The sequence below is a fragment of the Carassius auratus genome, chromosome 28 (assembly GCF_003368295.1).
Source record: "Carassius auratus strain Wakin chromosome 28, ASM336829v1, whole genome shotgun sequence".
Classification (NCBI taxonomy): domain Eukaryota; kingdom Metazoa; phylum Chordata; class Actinopteri; order Cypriniformes; family Cyprinidae; genus Carassius; species Carassius auratus.
In genome coordinates this window covers 6,159,475-6,178,880 of record NC_039270.1, presented here as the reverse complement: position 1 = coordinate 6,178,880, position 19,406 = coordinate 6,159,475, and the positions used below count along the sequence as shown (strand labels likewise).

Below are 19,406 nucleotides of genomic sequence, written 5' to 3'. Positions count from 1 at the left end.
AATGGTTTCATTTTAAAGGAAAAACAGCTCATACAAGTTTTATAAATATTGCGTAGTGTCATAAAATCTTTTAGAAATTCTAAATAATAAACAGAAAATATTATTGAACAAAAATATATTACATTGAACCTGTAAAAAAAAAAAAAAAAAAAAATGTTGTGTACCAATTGTCACCCAAAAATAAAGGAGCTCAAGAGTTGAATTTTACAAATAGCTAAATTAAAAAAAAAGTATATATATATATCTTAAAATCTTGTATTAATTCTAAATAATTAACAGAAAATATTATTAAACAAAAAATATAACACTGATTTTGCTTGGAAAAAGAGTTTAATTTTAATGGGGGAAACAGCTAATACATTTTTTTTTTTTTTACAAATATTGCATAGTATCATAAAATCTCCTCAAAACTTTAAATATTAAACAAAAAACCGAGTTAGATTTCAAGTATGAAGTGTACAGAAGAGGATCAGGACCAAACAGTAATTAAAATAAAATAATCTCCAGATTAAAGTCATTATAATACGAGATTAAACTTGTTACATTTTGAGGAAATAGTGAACATAATACGTAGATAATAAACTCATTAAACTACAAGAAAAAGAGAGATTTAGAGAATAAAAGTCAAATAAACTGTAGAGAATGAGTCGATGAATATGAGAGAAGAGAGAGAGAGAAAGTAGAGACAGAGTTGATCTGATCGAACACGAGAAACACGATGAAGCAGAAGACACACAAGACCAGGATCTGAATCAGATTTACTTCTTCTCCTCACAATAACAATATATCACATCAGAGAAAAAGAGATTAATAATACTGTTAATAATAATGTACAATAATACTGGACTGATTAGATGTTTCTATTAAACTAAAACTGGATAAACTCCTGAAAATACAGCGACACAACAGAGGAAATATGAGATATTATTTTACACATAATTATCAGTGTGTGTGTGTGTGTGTGTGTTTAGTGTTTAATGTGACACAGAGACACTGAAGAGTTTGTATCAAGGTAAAATCCAGCGAGTAGAGGTTGAGTGAATGTGTGTGTGAATGTGTGTAAGTGTGTGAGTGTGTGTGTGTCAGAGACGCTGTAGAAGGACAGAGAGCCGCTCGACTCGTCCAGAAACACTGCGACTCTCTTACAGGAGTCTGGAGAAACAGAGATCACAGTGTCTTTATTATTGTGATGAGCAGTGAATCCTTGATCAGAGCAGATCAGACTCCAGGAGATCTCATTATATCCAAACCAACAGTCATCACTCGCTCCTTTCCTCTTGATTTCTTTATAACACACTGATATAAGAACTTCTTTTCCGCTCCATTCAGTCTCCCAGTAACAGCGTCCAGTCAGAGTCTCTGAACACACAACCTGACACACATAATGAAATCTGTCGGGATGATCAGGATACGACTGATCCTCAGAGACACGCGTCACCTTTCTGTTCTCCTCAGACAGAACGAGTCGAGTGTGTGCTGTGTTTGGATCCAGTGTGAGATCACAGGCGTCTGAACACAACACACACACACACATTACAACACACACATTTACAACTCAACTACAAACAACAAAACTGTGTTTCTGTCTGTGACTTACATTTGTGGAGTCCTGATGGGATCATGTGAACTCCTCCATGATCCACACTAGAAAACACACACACACACACACACACACACACACACAGAGATCATTTATTAGAGAGAAGTAAACAATGTTTTCACTTCAGGTCATATTTCAGGAAGAGCATCATATTATCAGGATGTTGTCACAGTAACTTCTGAGTCTCTAAACAATATTACAATTTCATCAAAAGTGACTTACATTACATTCAGGCCAGCAATATGTTCTCCTAATCTGTTTATATTTGTGAAATGACATCAGCAGTCCAGAAAAACAAACAAACAAACAAAAACACAACGACACACTTCAGCTTTGATCAGATCTGACTGCGCTGGTCATATTATCACAACTATTCAGTGTTTTAAACACATAATGATTAGTTTAGGTTTCAGACATTTAAATACGGATAAATACTAGTAAAACAACACATTTAGAGTTTGTAAAACACACTGATGTCTGTGAAAGGAACAATATCAATCATTCAAATGTGTTTTATTCTGATCAGAGACACACAGTGTAAGTCACTGTAAAGTTGACTCTGTTCTTCTCTCAGTTCACCGGACACTTGTTACATGTGTTTCAGGAGAAACAGAGACGTTTATCCAGCTGTAAATCTCTGAACAAACATGACGGCACCCATCTAACGTTACAGATCCCGATCAAGATCATTTAGAAACTAAACGCGCTCATTCACACACATCTGAGAATCTGAATATCAGATAGTTCAGGACACGGACATGAGCAAGTTTGTGAATATTTACAATAAAGAAGGAAATAGAAATAAAAGTGATGTGTGTGTCGTACAGTGTTGTGTCATGACGAGCCTGATGCGTTGCCACGGAAACAGTAAAAGGGTAACGTTCTGAAATAAGGGTCTCCTAAAAAATCTGGGAGCACAAGAATATATAAAACTCACAGTGAAAGAGTTAAACATTCGTTCATTGTTCATTTTATGGTTTGCAGGGAAGAGAAGAGAAGCTATTTCATCACATCACATGCTCATTTGAGATTTCTCTTCAATTGTAATTGTTGTTATTGTAAATATTAATTTTTCCTTGTCCTCGGAGGAGAATCAGAGACTGTGGCTCATTCAAGAGCTGTGTGTTCACTTTTCTTGAACATAGCTCTGGTGCGACAGAGTCTGAAAGTTTTGTAGCACAAGTATAAAACGTCTGTTATCGTGTCCTAAAGCCTATATTAAATATATTAAAGCCTATGACAGTGGTTCCCAACCTTTTTCAACTCGCGGCCCACACAACCAAACACATATGTTTGCGCGGCCCACTTCAAAAAAATTAACTGACCACACTATTGTTGGGTTAATAACTTGGTACTCAGAAGCTAGATTTTAAACTATATTTATTGAATAAACTAGGGCTGTGCGATATGGACAAAAAAAAAAAAAAAACTATCGCGATTTTTTTTAATCAATTTTGTAATTGTGACACACACCGATATGCTTTTACAGTCATAAATGCATTCAGGATTAATTTGAAACATATTTCCAAAAGAAAACCAATCTCTATCTCACATCTCTAGAACAGACATAAGTCAAAATTATCACTATAGTGAAGATGTAAAAAAATGTATAGACTTGTGGCAAAAAAAAAAAAAAAAAATCCTGTATACATGGACTTTTTTTTTTTTCTTTTTTGCCATGCATTGTTCATAGAGCTCATTAATTGTAGCGGTGCCTCAGGTGTTTGCAGTGTGTATACAGTATGTGTATGCGGTCAGCAGTGAGAGCGCATAAATATAACGCGAAAGCACATTAAAATAATGGGTCGTGCTTGCTCAGATACACGCTGCTTTGGGAGGAGAGAGTGTGCACACTTAAAACGTGTCTCCTCTCACTTAAACTGCATCCTGTTCACTAACAAATTCACTCCATGCTCATGTGTTAGACATGAATTATTTTCGCACGTTTTTATTTCTAGCCGTTTACCGCAGTGTGAACGCTCTGATCCGTTAACATGGGCTCAGAAAAAAGGCGCATCACAGACAGTGTGTGAACCTGGAGTTAGGCATATGCCCAGTCTCTGTTCTCGCGCTAGGCGCAATGCATTCTGATGGGATCGGATACGGGAGGTCAGGGCCGCGGAGAATTGTGTTATAAAGCGATTTAGAAATCACGCACGCTCAAATCGTGATTTTAGGACGTTTTCTTTTAATCACACAGCCCTAGAATGGACTGGAAATGAACAGAAAATAATTGGCGGCCCACCTGCAATAGTGGGCCGCGGACCACAGGTTGAAAACCACTGGCCTATGATGTTTGCAGTTACATATTAAAAGGTCATAGTCAGGTAAACTTAATAAAAATAAGAGTAACAGAAATAAATCTAGCTTATATTGTTGTGTTACTTTCATCCCAACCGATGGGGTCGAAAGTAACAATGTACAACTTATGTTCAAAGTGAAATTATACTGAAGTCTTTCTACATTTCTACAAAACACCACCTGATAGAGTTACTGACCACAGCAGAAATATATCTCTGTCTACAACATTATCTTTAAAAATGATGTTTTTATGAAGAATGGTACTTTCACCCCTGCTCTCCCCTAAAGGTTTGTTTAATTAAACGTTTTCCTCTCTTTAGAAAATCGTAATGAAGCAAACGCTTAACAAGATCTATACATTTAGTAGTAGCCCTTTATTGGAAAACAGCCACGGGTAAAATTGACCCCTGTGATGCGAGTGTTAATTATCTGACTCACAACAAGGTGAGTCAGACATTAGTAATATTCATATTTTGGGCTCATCTGTTTTTCTGCAGATATTATGCTTTATTAATATGTGAGCACATAATGTGTCTTTTAATATAACTGTCCTCTCATATAAAGAGAATATATCATATATAACTATGTAAATAAATTTTGGGCTCATGTGTGTATCTGCTCACAGTATAAGCTTTACACTTGGGTCTTTATCACGGTCTTGGTACATGAAGACACATGAAGAGTTATTTATGTTAAGCATTTGAGAAAGTCCCTGTTCACGTTCTGCTGATTCTCAAGCTGAGTGATGTTAAAGACTAAACCAAACAACATCAAAACATTCGAAAACACCCAGCGATGTGATTCTTTTACTGAGTGATGGACAGTGGGTTTCATCAGTCACATTATTAATAGATTTACTATCCAGTGTCTTCTCGTCATCTCCACGAGCTGCTTCTCTTGGTGTTCACGTAGAAAAGGTGAAAAAACAATCTGCATTGAACAGTTTTCTCTCACAAAGATTATATGAGTCACTATTGCAATTCTCCATGCAGCATGAATGATGTAAAATGGTGACATTTCTTCAGTTTCAACTGAACGAAACTTGCACTGATTGATCTTAAAATATGTCAGTGTCCTTGTTTTGTCTCAAGATGCACACCAGTAATGTTTTTGTTTAAGCCATGTTTATAAAAATGACTTAAATGTCCTAATTGAACTATGATCTAATCCTCTCTTTCAATACATTCAAGTCTCCCAGTCATTATGACTGTTACTTAAATGATGTAATTTCCAATTCAGTGTTGTTAAAAATTATTTAGATAAAAGCAGATCAGAAAACGGGTCATTTATACCTGTAAGCACCAGTGAGTCAAACTGACCTGCTATTGAATTGTATTTCCACGTTGTCGTTTACTTGCCGCTTATGTTTTAACATTGTACATTTCTAGTCAAGGCCTTTCACTCTTTCACTCACTGATTTAACGGTTGGGTCATTCCTGTTATACACTGACTTTTATGTCCCAATGATTTATTTAATCATATTTTATCTAAAACGAGTCACATATTTATAAGATATGGCTTAAATTGTGTATTTAGGTCTTCTTTATCACTTAAACAGGGATGATAGAAACTATAAATAACATTTTGTATTTTACACACCTTTTTATTGATATATATATGCATTCAATTTCATTATGTCTTCAGTCCAAAGTAATCAACTTCCACAAGAAATATTAACCATAAAATGATTGAAAAAAAATAAAAATAAATCACAATTTGTTTTAATTATGTTATAGACTAGGCTAAACTGCCTCAAATCATACATATAAATCATGTGGAAAAAAATGTATATATATATATATATATATATATATATATATATATATATATATATAGATTTTTTCTTCAATTAACGTGAAATATTACAATATTTAATACAATTTAATCCATTTCTTTTCATCATAAAAACACAAAAAGTGTCATCACTGTCCATTACTGTTCTTTACTGTGATGGTTTTTGTGGTTGTTTGTTAATCTAGTTAATCTAAATGATTTATAACATCTTTATTTTTAATCAAATATGAATAAAACATAAATTATTATGTCTGTCCTCTGTAATTTGTAATTGTTTCTCTAGCCATCTGAACAGATAATGGTTTTGTCACCATGATTGATTGTGATAAGGAACCACGTAGCTATCTTTCGTTTCCCTCCCCCAAAGGAAATCTGGATTATTATTTATTTATTTTATTATTATTATTATTTTTTTTTTTTTTTGTATCGTTTAGAAACAATATAATATAGGAGCAGTTCCACACATTACAGATGGGAAACCACCCTGTTATTCTCCTGTCATTTGAAATAATAATTTCACAGCAATGTTAAATGTTTGGCATACTTTTGTCTTATTTTGTGAGGCGAGGAGCACTAACAGCATATATATATATATATATATATATATATATATATATATATATATATATATATATATATATATATATATATATATATATATATATATATATATATATATATAATATGTGTGTGTGTTTTTAAGCAATTGATTGATTTATTTACAACCCTATTGGCAAAAACTGGCACAAAAAGTACCTGTTCTTAATAATTAAGACCTATTCTATTAATCAATGATTGTTTTGATATCGTAAAAAACAAAACAAATTATAAGATGGCATAAGGGACATATACTATCCAAGAAAAGCGAATTATTGTTTAAGATTTACATTATTAACATGTTGTGATAACTATCTATATGTCACTTACAGTGTGGAATATTTTCATGGAAAGTGTCTGAACAATCTACCCATAATTATTATTTTTAGAGTCCCAGAGCTTGACCAATATCCTTTTCTAATAGTTAAACATGTCACTATTTTGGTAGACTGCAAAAAACATAAAAATCATGTCACTTTTTTTCCCCAACACTTATGAAGCCAAAATGTTACCACATAACAGGACTGACACGGTTATCAGTTTCATAAATTAAGTAAAAATGAAAAAAAGAGGTGAAGGTAGGCATTAGAAACACTAAACTCCATGAGTGATGGAGAGTCTGATGGTAATTGTGTCCAGGTTCAGCTCAGCATCTGACAGTGATCCAGATATTTACTATCATATTTACACGTTTTAGCTTAACATTACTCTAATTGGTCAAACTTTGGTTTAATTATTACATTATTGTCTTGCCATATCATTTATTGTTCGCTACGGTGTTGATATTCTAGTCTGGCCGTTTGCTGAAGAAATAAATAGATTAATCTGATCTGATGTAATGAATAAAACTTTGTTTTTGATTGAAGTTGTTATCTTATTCAAACTATAAATGATATAACTAAACAAATGAATAATTATTTAGCCGTGCACTTGAATTTGTCATCTCATCATCTTATGCCGTGTGGTGAATTATTATTGCTCATTATTGTCCATAGACTATATTAGTCATTTAAATAGCAAGGGGTATCTTAATATATTGATTAATGACATTGTATAATAATGTACCACCCAAATATTTAGGTTACTACCTTCTATTTTTCACTGTCAGTGCAGGCCTTTTTTAATTTATTTTTTATTACCATAGGCTACTGACCATTAGGATTTGGTTTTAGATATACAGCGACCTCTGGCGGTTCTAGTGTTTAAAAAAAAGAGTCGGGAATTATCTTTTTTTTTTTCTCTTGAATGCATGACAGTTTCACCAATCATTACACATGTGTGTCTTAGTGACTCAGACAGCACATCTTACACAAATTTGTATATCAAGTTCAAAGTAATAAAATAAGTCATATTTGGTTATACGTAGGCACTTGAAAAGGCATTTTGAGCAACTGCTGCACCACCATCACTTACATTCAGCATTTGTTGCACAGAAGAAAACATTGAAAATAGATGAAGTAGCCAACATTTATATTTTTTCAATAGAGAGTGTTTTTACTAATAGTCACAGCAGAATATTTGCATCTCTGATCTGATTTATGGTAAGCTTTATTGATATTAATTTGTCATGTATGGAAAAGAGCGGTGTACATTTTTTTTCCCAAAGTTCTGTTTGCATTGTGCACCAGGAACGACTAGAACAAATATAACAAAGTAGTATGTCATTTATTAATGCTAATGATAAGCACAAACAAATACAATTTTATAAAATGTAAAATCTAATTGATATTCCTTTATATTGCTATATTTTTAAGTTAGTAAGTGGTGTTAAAATTGCTCTATGTAAAATGATCCGGTGTGTTATATGTGGCACTTTTAAATTTCAGTCTGTCCATGATTAAAAACTATGGCATTACCAAGGATTTTACCAAATATTTGAATATTTGAAAACTTTATAAGCTAACCTCCAGAAAACATAGGAACTGAAAATTAATTTCATGCCTCTTTAAACTTTTATCATGCTTTAAGATTAAATACACATCTAAGTTTTATCTAATACCAATTCAACATTTCAACATTAATAATAGGCTAGTGACAAATGGTCAAAAAGTGCTTTAGTTTTTGAGATAACCCTACCGGAGGTACAACTAAACCCAACAATGTTTTTCTTCATCTCTAAGGTCTCCCATATATGAAATGGATTCTTGGCTAAAAATATTTTACTGCTAAGATTGTTAAATTAACAGATATTGTTATACACCACAAAACCAATAAAGGACTAAAATATAGCCTGTCCGTATGGGAGTTTAGGCAAATAAACTAATGCAGATCAATCACACAAGCTCTGAGAGCTTTGAAACTTGACATGTTTGTAGCCAGGAAGTTGCTTTAACTACTAGAAAAGACTGGATGTGAATATCTTGCTGTATGGAATAAATAGACACATGTAAACACATATCTAAAATAAGCGGACATGCACAAATTTAATATCTATGCAGAATGTTTTCATTTACTTTGTGCTTGCTTTGCCTGGCATTATCATAGAAACACATATGATGGCTTGTTGGAAAGGTGGGGTTGTGCTGAATCCAGCAATACCAAATATGTAAATATATGATAAAAGAGAAGTGTTCTGTCACTCAATGTATGAGGTGTCCAAAATGAAAGAACGCTGGACAAAATAGCCTCAAGTCCAAATCACATTATCAGTGGTGAGAAGAATGTTGACAAATTCATGGTTACTGCAAAGTAACTTACATTAGGTAAGTGCTGATCTATATTTATGATACATTTAATAATGATACATTTCATAAGGCACAGTATATTATACAATTCATATGAACCACAGATCCAATTGAATCAGGTTAACATTTGAATGGAACACCTTTATTAAAATATCGTCACTGACGGGCAGAATCCTCGCATGTCCAAATTTTGTCTATTTGATATTTTTTTAACAATTCAATGCTTTTGGTCAAACCCCACGTGGTAAACAATCTAAAGTGTTGAAAATAGATTGAGAGCAAATCTCTTAACTCCATTGGACACTTCAACTGTCTGAGAATACTCGTAACGCCACCTCTTCTTCACTCCGCGGCAGGAGGTTCCACGGCATTTTGTGTCCTCAGGATTTAAAGTCGCAATGATTGAGAAATCCTCGTCGAGCAACACATAAAGCAAGCCTTAACTCTGATTTTATCCATTTTAAACTATGATCAGTTATTGATCTATTTTAAATGTCTACTTATTACTAGGCAAGGCAAGGCAAGTTTATTTATATAGCACATTTCGTACACAATGGTAATTCAAAGTGCTTTACATAAAATAAAGTAAAATAATCATGAAGAAAAATAATACAAATAAACACAAGCAATTTTAAAACTTTTAAAATTATGAAAAAAACTACTTAACTAAAATGAATTTAAAAACAGTTAGAAAATGATTTTACATAAAAAAAAGTGAAAATATAGTGCAATCAGTTCGGACATTGCACAGTGCTCATTTAATAAATGCACAGCTAAACAGATGAGTTTTGAGTCTAGATTTAAATGTTTTAGCACATCTGATCTCTTCTGGAAGCTGATTCCAACTGCGGGCAGCATAGTAACTAAAGGAGGACTTCCCCTTGTTTTGTGTGAACCTTTGGTATTTCTAACTGACTCGATCCTAGTGATCTGAGTGCTCTGTTAGGTTAATATTCGGTGAACATATCTGCAATATATTTCAGTCCTAGGCCATTTAGTGACTTATATACGAGTAAAAGTACTTTAAAATCAATCCTATATTTAACTGGAAGCCAGTGTAAGGACCTGAGGACTGGTGTGATATGCTCAGATTTTCTGGTTCTAGTCAGAATCCTGGCAGCAGTGTTCTGGATGAGCTGCAGCTGTCTAATGGTCTTTTTGGGAAGACCAGTGAGGAGCCCATTACAATAGTCCACCCTGCTGGTGATAAAGGCATGAACAAGTTTCTCCATGTCTTGACTGGAAACAAAACATCTAATTCTTGCAATGTTTTTGAGATGATAGTATGCTGATTTAGTTACTGCTTTGTCATGACTACTGAAACTAAGGTCTGTCTCCAGAATCACACCAAGATTCCTGACATGATTTTTAGTTGTTTGACCCCTAGAGTCAAGGTATGCATTCACCTTGAACACTTCATGTTTGTTTCCAAATGCAATGACTTCAGTTTTTTCCTTGTTTAGCTGAAGAAAGCTCTGGCACATCCAACTATTAATTTTATCAATGCATTGGCAGAGGGAGTCAATAGGCGGATCTTTTGTGACGTCATTGTTTATGTTTGTCGCTTTGCATCATGGGAATCGTGTGGCAGGAAACACCGCTAGATACCTGTAATTTGATTGATTTGCACGTTTGGAGGAGGATTTAGAGAAGAGGATGGTTCACTCTTGCTGTGTGGTCGATTGTACGGTTAGTTGGGGGCCTGATAAAAAGTTTTTTCGAATTCCCTCCGAAAAGGATAGCGAAAAATGAAAGAAATGGTTGCGTGCAATTAGGCGCTTGAACCTGGACGTTCCGAAGAAAGCCTGCAGCTTCTGATCGAGTTTGTGAGGCACATTTTGTTCATGGTAAGTCTTAGTGACTATGTATTTATAGAAGATTGAATAAAAATAAATAAAACTGAGTCAAATTAACCGAGTCTTATGTTTTCGCTTTCTGATTCAGGTGTCCCAAACCGCTATCCACAGCACCCATGTTCCTCACATCATTCTGTAGCTGTGCTTTGCTGCAAGCCTCACTAGTACATGCAGTATTTGTAAGTCCTATCCTGACAGCTGCTTCTACTTTAAACATTAAAGCTGCTACACGACTGCATGTTTCTCCAAGACTGGATTTGAAAGAAAGAGAAATGTGTAAGCTGTGATATACAATTTTTCACTATTAGTACAGAAACCATTGAAAGTCTCACACTGAAAACAATTGAATTGGTGCAACAGTCACTACATTTTCAGTAAATAAATATGTAAATAAGAACACTGATCAATGAAGACTTACTCAGCTTTGCAGTCGCAGTGAGCAGTGATTATTTCGCCGTTCTCTTTGGCGATCACCCACGGGAGATGCGAATCATGCTGTGACTCTGCTTGGCCAGGTCTAACCTCTGCTTTTAGCACGATCACTGCTTTCTGTTTGGCAGAAAAGATTGGCCCAACTTTTCGAGAAACAAAATAATCATAGGCCTTCAGACTTTTGAAAGCCTTTAATCTTTCATGAGTGAAGGGTCCAGGGGTTTCTATTAAATAAGAATAAATGTCTCCCCAGCAGATTGGTGGCCAAGACACGGGCGAGTCGGACCAACGTTTTTTGTCATCACAGATCTCATATGGGTTTTGAATAGCTTTGATTTTGTCACCAATACAAATTTTGAGCTTCTCTCCAAACCTCCTCCAGTCTTCAGATGTTAAAGTGCTTATATATTGAGGATTTTAAAGCTAAAGGCCCGTTCACACCAAGCACGATAACGATAAAGATAACGATAAAGATATAGTTCTAAAAATCGTTCTCAATATTAAAGAATAGCAGAGTCCACACCATAACTATAACGATAAAGGCACAGAGAAACGATATCGTTGGAATCACTTTCAGAACGATTTTTTCCCCCCTGATGAATGATAAAACATTGCCAACCAATCAGAATCAATCCTGCTGTAATGAGCTCGAGAATTTAAAGCAGCAGACGTTCCGCGTCCGCTTAAAATACACAGACAATATCGTTCGCTGGTGTGGACGCTAATATCGTTATCTTTATAGTTATTGGGCTTGGTGTGAACTGGCCTTAACTCACTTGAAAGTGCTTGTTGCGTCTTTACAGCCCGCCATACTGTTTGTTTTGTTGCCACACAACCACTCGCGTATGCGTACAAAGATGTCATCAAAGATCCTCCTATAGGGCTGTAGTAATTTGGAGATAAGGCTAGGTAAATCTGGGTATCATCAGCATAGCTGTGATAGGCAATTTGGTTCTTTCTCATTATTTGACTTAGTGGAAGCATATACAGGCTAAACAAGAGCGGTGCAAGAATTGACCCTTGTGGCACTCCACATGTCATGGACGTCCACTTAGACTTATGCTCTCCTAGACTCACATAATAGCCTCTCCTTTCTAAGTATGACCTGAACCATTTGAGTACCATCCCAGAAAGCCCAACCCAGTTTTCCAGTCTCTGTAGAAGTATGTTATGATCGATAGTACTAGGGTTATTATTACAAGGCGTATTATACATGTGCATTGAAGTTTTAAAATGTATTTAATTTCTAATTCTACTTGTATTGAATTAAATGTTTTGGATACCAGAATTAAATTATTGTTTTTATTATTATTTTTACTGACTCAAAGTTGGCACTGTGCATGTAAAATGTCCCAAGTAGGCTAACAGGTTTTATTTATGGGAGAAAAAAGGTCTGTCTACTGGCGCCAAGTAAGCCTATCTTTGCATAACTCTGTTTTTTTTTTTTTTCATTTCTTACAATAACGAATGAAAATCGTTAGGTTAGATACATTTGAGTAGGCTTGTTTTGTTAAAAATCCTTAGCTGTAATGCTTCGGTAATGCTCCACACAGCTGTAATGCTCCACACAGCTCACGCTGAAAAGCGACGCAGTGCCTTACTCGGAGACCGGCCCCATTCTCTCTTGCACGGCTGCTTCGCTATCATCATCGGATGCCTATCAGAATCCGGGAGTTAAGACCGCAGTTTGAGCCAGTGGCTTGAATTGATATGGCTCAGGCCCTGGCCCTGTGTCCTCAGACACCTCGACATCCTCCACTTCAGGTGAAGGTGGGGGAGAAAAGTCCTCCACTTCAAATGAACGCTCTGTTGCAAAACTACTTGCGTCACTAGAGTCACTCTCCATTTTAGTGACTCTAACAGCAGCTGTCAATTAATCTGTCACTGAGGGTCTCAGGTTCACGCCCCACCGGCTCAGCCCTGCCCTTGGTTTGTCCCCTCTATCTCCGCTGTGCTCTGCCCACTTTTCAGCATTTTTCAAATATTGCCAGTGGGTGTAGTCAGGCTCTGACCAGGGGTTTAGTTACCCCTTAAAGCCTTATCTCTTGTCAAAAGGCTCGACACGACCGCAGACTTTGATGAACACTGCTGGCAGCAGCGACGTCTGTGTCTGTATCATTCTTATCAATGAGTGCATAACCTCGTATCTCCCCGCTCCCAAGTCATAGAAATCTCGTATCTCAGATTAAACATGATTTTGTCCCACCCTCTTTGTTTTTTGATGATGGAAGCATAAAGAAGACAACAGCAGCTGCCAAGTGTAAAAGAACCATCAGCATATATCATTGATGGCATGGATCTTCTTCAAATGCTCAATGATTCAGCCTTTCAAACATACAATGACCTGGGTGAGTGTGTCTGGAAAAGATCGCAACTTTAATGGGAAAGGAAGGTAACAGCTGTGTCGTTATAGTTTTTGATAGATATGACCACCAACACTCAATCAAAGATCTTGAAAGACAAAGAAGAGGCACCAAGATGGGCATCCTAGCACCAACCTGGATGAGCTGAGGTGTCAGCAGCAAATCTACCCCCAACAGAAGATGGCTTCCAGCAACATGTGCTGAGAGCCGTGTACCAAACAGCAGTGTGGCATCACAGCCACCTGGCCAAAACTCTTCTCTGGAACCCAGTTGGTAGAGGATGGAGGCTCAGAGAAGGTGGCTGCATTTAATCTGTGATGTTCCAGAAGGCACCAGCACCTAAAGGAGTTAGAGACCTCACCCACCTCTACTGTAAAGACGGAAACTGCACCGATGCCACCAAATGCCAGTGTCTTTCTGTGGGCTTGACCTGCACAGGGTTTTGCTCTTGCCCTGACTGTCCAAATATGACCCACTTTGTCACTGATGACAATGTGGATGAGTGGTGTGTTGCAGTTGTAACATCATGGGGGGTTGACCCCAAAATGTTTCAAGAGGGTCTGGCTGCAGGCTTGTACTTGCACTCTCAGACTTACACACTCAGACATTTGCACTTCCGCTAGTGACATCACTTGCAGTCTTTATTTTTTATTTTATTTTTTTTATTACTTTTCGTTTGAATTTCCCAACATTTTATAAAGCCAGGTGGTGAAGACAAGAAAAAAGAAACTAAATTACAATGTCACTTGCAATTGCTACTTGAACTCTCCGCTACCTGTGACATCACTTGCAATCAACACAAATCGTGCATGTTGCCAATGGAGACAAGACGTTGTGGTGGTGATTAAATTATTAAAACTAATTTAGTACTATAACGTACAGGGTCCTGCAAGAAAAAGACAAGATCGGCAAATCCATGGCCAGAACAGCAGAATATGAACATTTGCACAAAGTCTCTAGCTAAGCGTAGAAAAAAAAACACTTAACATGGCTTAATATATTAAGATGCTATTAAAATATCAAATTAAATGTACAGTTCATTAATATAATGAATATGTATATAGTATTTTCCTCACATACCGCAAAATGTGGCATAATGGACATAGATGAGAAAGGCCAAACTCAATATGCTTCTCTACTTTATTAAAATACATAACTAATATGTACAGGCAAGCAGGTGAGCCCAGAATAAACGAAACACAAAGTTTCACATTAAGCATTTTTCCATATAGAATAAACTGTCTACAACTTGTTTATATCACTGTCTTTGTCCATTAACCTACATTATGTGTTTTATTTATAATGATTTTCTATAGGAGGAAAACGTTTAATGTACAATTTAAAGCACTGCGTTCTGTACTCGTCTTCTTGCCTGTACGGAGTTGATCCTTTTAAAATCACTTAATGCATAATGCCCGTTCATATTTGCTGGTCTGTATATACTTAGAGTCAACAACAAGACATATAGGCTAGGCCTACTGAATTGTCTTTATCATCTTAGTCTGTTATTAGGCCACATTAAGCGTTATGTTGTATGGGAGGACAAAGTTTGCACATCGTGTTCATAGCCATCTGCGTGCCTTGCAGTACATTGAATAATAACTATATATCGAATTTGATCTTTTAATTGAACTTAATGTGTCTGAATACATTATGCCACATTAAGTGTTAGTTTTTTTCTACAGGAGGAAAACGCTTAACAAAAGACTTTGTGCATTGCGTTCATATTCTGCCAAGGTCTGTGCTTGTCTTTTTCTTGCACGACCCTGTACGTTATAGTACTAAATTAGTTTTAATCGTTTAATCACAACCACAGCGTCTTGTCTCCAGTGGCAACATGCAAGATTTGTGTTGATTGCAAGTGGAGTCACAGGTAGCGGAGAGTGCAAGTAGCGATTGCAATTGACATTGTAATTTAGTTTATTTTTTCTTGTCTTCGCCACATGGCAACTGTTATAAAATGTTGGGAAATTCAAACAAAAAGTTATCAATAAATAGAACAAAATAAAAAATAAAGACTGCAAGTGACGTCGCTAGCAGAAGCAGTGTCTGAGAGTGCAAGTGCAAGTCTGCAGCCAGACCCTTCTCCAATGGTTACCAAAAGCAGTTGATGTTCCAAATGGTTGCTGCTAGAAAATAAACTAAACAGCCTGAGAAGACAGGGCTCATTTCCCCGAAGAGTGTTTGTTTCTTTAGTTAGATTGCCATTTGTTTTATTTAAGTTGTATTGTGTGCAGTTAAGTTATAGTTTTATTAAAAAGTTCATTAAGTTAAAACTCCTGGTCTCCTGTTTGTGCTATGGTAAGGTGTTATCTTTCGATTTCAATCTTTGTTTCCATATTGTACAAGGTGCCATATTAAATATTTTTTGATGTCTCTTATATTTGAATTTCTCAACATTCTTCTGATAATGAATGGGTTTGGACTCAATTATGTCAGTGTTCCATTTTCATTCATTTTGGACACCTCATACATTGAGTGACAGAACACTTCTCTTTTATCATATATTTACATATTTGGTATTGCTGGATTCACCTTTCCAACAAGCCATCATATGTGTTTCTATGATAATGCCAGGCAAAGCAAGCACAAAGTAAATGAAAACATTCTGCATAGATATTAAATTTGTGCATGTCCGCTTATTTTAGATAAGTGTTTACATGTGTCTATTTATTCCATACATCAAGATATTCACATCCAGTCTTTTCTACTAGTTAAAGCAACTTCCTGACTACAAACATGTCAAGTTTCAAAGCTCTCAGAGCTTGTGTGGTTGATCTGCATTAGTTTATTTGCCTTAACTCCCATACGGACAGGCTATATTTTAGTCCTTTATTGGTTTTGTGGTGTATAACAATATCTGTTAATTTAACAATCTTACCAGTAAAATATTTTTAGCCAAGAATCCATTTCATATATGGGAGACCTTAGAGATGAAGAAAAACATTGTTGGGTTTAGTTCTACCTCCGGTAGGGGTATCTCGAAAATTCAGGGGCATTGTCACTAGCCTATAAGTAATGGTGAGGAAAGGGCTTGGGTTTTCTTATAAGGAGTTTTGTCCTGGAAAATAAATGGGATAAAATATCTAGAAATGTATCTTGGAAATGATTACACTGTATGTTGCAAAAAAATCCCAAAAAACAAAAAAGTAACAAGGGTTTTAAAAAATGTCAAAGAAGGACAGAAAGGTGAAAGTGGCTCTTGCTATAAAGGTTGCTTATGGGCAGAGCTACTGTATAGTTACCATCAGTGATGCGCGGGTCAGTGTATAAACAACCCGCACCCGACCGATGTTTTCAACTAACCCACCCGCAAAAAAAATAAAATACAATATTTTACCCGACCCGCATTTTTATAAAGCAGTAAATGCGTCGCCCCTTTATATTAATATAATTACTTAAATATAACAGAATAATAAGTGCTATGACTGCACACATAAGGCTTGCCACAAAGAACCAGTTAAAGTAATGATTATACATGTGTCTAAATTAGCAATGAGACATTTTATCGTTTAGTAATAAACAGTGGCGCCCCCAGAAAATTTTAACAGGGGTGGCCAAATGAGGCCACAGTAAATTTTGGGGAGGCACATTAAAATAAAGAAAAAAAAAAAAAGGGTTTGCAATATAGACAAAAAGTTATATCTCTGTGAGTTCTAGGATTTTATCGATAACGATAATTAGACTACTTTGCTGAGTGTTATGTTGCTGATATCTCATTTTTAATTGTGCTGACATCTGATTTTTTATTTTATTTTTACCTTTACACCATTGTTTCTAAAAGTGTGCACCATCTTTTAGGTCAAATACTTGCATTTGGGCTTTTACCAAGCAAATGCAATCATTATCAACAAAATTGATCTTTGCAATGCAGATAAAACAGAAACTGCATCTGAAGTGCCATTTAGATGTTTTTACACACGGTTTAATGCAGCTCCGTGGAACATGGAATACTTTAACCTGCAGTTACAAATGAATAAATAATGTTTTGATATTTTAAAGATAAAACATTGAAAACTGATGTTTGAAATTATTTAAAAAAATTAAAAGGTTCCATAAAATGTGAAATTAAAACCGCTAATAGGTGGCAGCGAGTCACTGTTAATAAGTGAGTCATTGCGACTGAACCAAATCATTTAAACGGTTGATTCATTCAGGAACGAAACACTTTAATGTTGCTAAGAGACGCAAAACTGTGGCTGCAGCAGGTGCTGCACTTTTTTTTCACTTCTTAAACTATTGTGAATTTACATTCTGCATTTAAATTAATAGTACCCAGTGCCCACTGCAAATAATCCTAGGGGGCGCCCCTGGTAATAAACTGGTGTTTTCTGTGTCACTGCTAAGATGAAGTTGACAATGCAGACTCACCATGAACGCCAGAGAGAAATGCACATTTCACATGGATTACATAATCAGAGAGTAGCCGTTTATTTTGGTTTGAATATTTTTGTTTAAAAGTAGACATTTCAAGCATTCTGTAATATATCGCCTATATGTCTTTTTAAACCCAACAACTAAAAGATTAAGACTCTACCTTGACCCAAAATATCATCCAAAGTTTCTACAGCTTTTTTCTTCGCTATTTCAGAATCTGGAAAAAAGACTGGGGCAAACTTAACTGCAGTCATGTATGGCATGATAAATGCTCGTCACTTCTGCTGCCCAAACTTTACCAGCCTGTGGGTCATTTGGTTTATTGAAAAACGATTGCACTGATTTGCATGTTTCTTGATGATGTGCTTTTTTTCTGTGGTACTCACATGCACCATGTCGCTCTTCACGTCGTATTCTCCTCCATGTCCCACAGAAAAAAAGCTCTCTCTGCTTCGCCATCTACAGGTCTTAATCAAGAGTATGTTGCGGTCCATTCGCTATTAAAAGTGCATCTTCTCTTTTTCGTGGCCATTAACCTGACCGAACAGCACGCGCGTCAACAGTTTGATTGATGTACGACTCAGCCTATCTACTAACGCTTTTATTGCTCTCCTCTGAACTATTGGACATAAGTGAACAGTACACCTGTGGACGTATCAGTGTATTTATTAGGCGGGGTCGAATGAAAAAGCGGGGCAGATGCTCAGTTTGCGTGAGGTGGGACAAAGGGTAAAATTGATGTACAACGTAAAGCGGTACAGGTTGTCTCTCTATTCGCGCCAGCTATTCAGCCAATAAAGTGTAGGCCTATGTATTTCAAAATCGTGTATAGTACTATATAAATTACAAAGGTTTAATTGGCATCTTTATTTCAAAGGACCCGACCGACCGTGACCCGAGTATCATTAAAAAATATTTTTGGATGACTCGTAACCGCGGGTGACCCAGGGTGACCGCAGGCATCCGCTCATTTTGGATCAACCCGCGCATCACTGGTTGCCATTAATATTCTTTCATCAACATTGTAACATCATTTGGTAACACCTGTAGTTAACAAGCAGAATCACCGAAAGAAAGAGAAACACAAGAACTACAACTGACTTTAGTCACAGCCTTCAATGAAATAAACTGAAATAAAAGACATTAAATCTCTCAAGATCTCAGCAGAGGAGTATTAAACAACCCCACAAACAGCTTTACCAGCTTCACACATTACTAGCCAGATTGACTTCATTTCTGGCACATCTCATACAGAACTTCTTATTGAGAATTAAGGTTTAGACATTGGTTTTGTTTCTTTTGATTTTACCATTCTGGTGAATAGAGTTTACTTTAGTTGGGCACTTGACTTTTTAAATATCTGTTTTTCTTTGGCTGTAATTGTGTGTTTATAAAGCAAGGA

At 35.9% G+C, this 19,406-nt stretch overlaps 1 protein-coding gene across 2 annotated transcripts in view; it reads right to left on the bottom strand.

Annotated features, from left to right (window-relative positions):
- Positions 1-360: 360 nt before the first annotated feature.
- The window catches only part of LOC113046580 (NACHT, LRR and PYD domains-containing protein 12-like), a 55,412-nt gene continuing 36,366 nt past the window's right edge, over positions 361-19,406 (bottom strand). For both annotated transcript variants that reach the window (XM_026207411.1, XM_026207412.1), the window contains 2 exons: positions 1,598-1,644; positions 361-1,509 (listed from right to left, as the gene is read on the bottom strand). In XM_026207411.1, the coding sequence (XP_026063196.1) occupies positions 968-1,509; positions 1,598-1,644 (589 nt within the window). In that variant the 3' untranslated portion in view covers positions 361-967. The remainder of the gene's footprint in view (positions 1,510-1,597; positions 1,645-19,406) is intronic.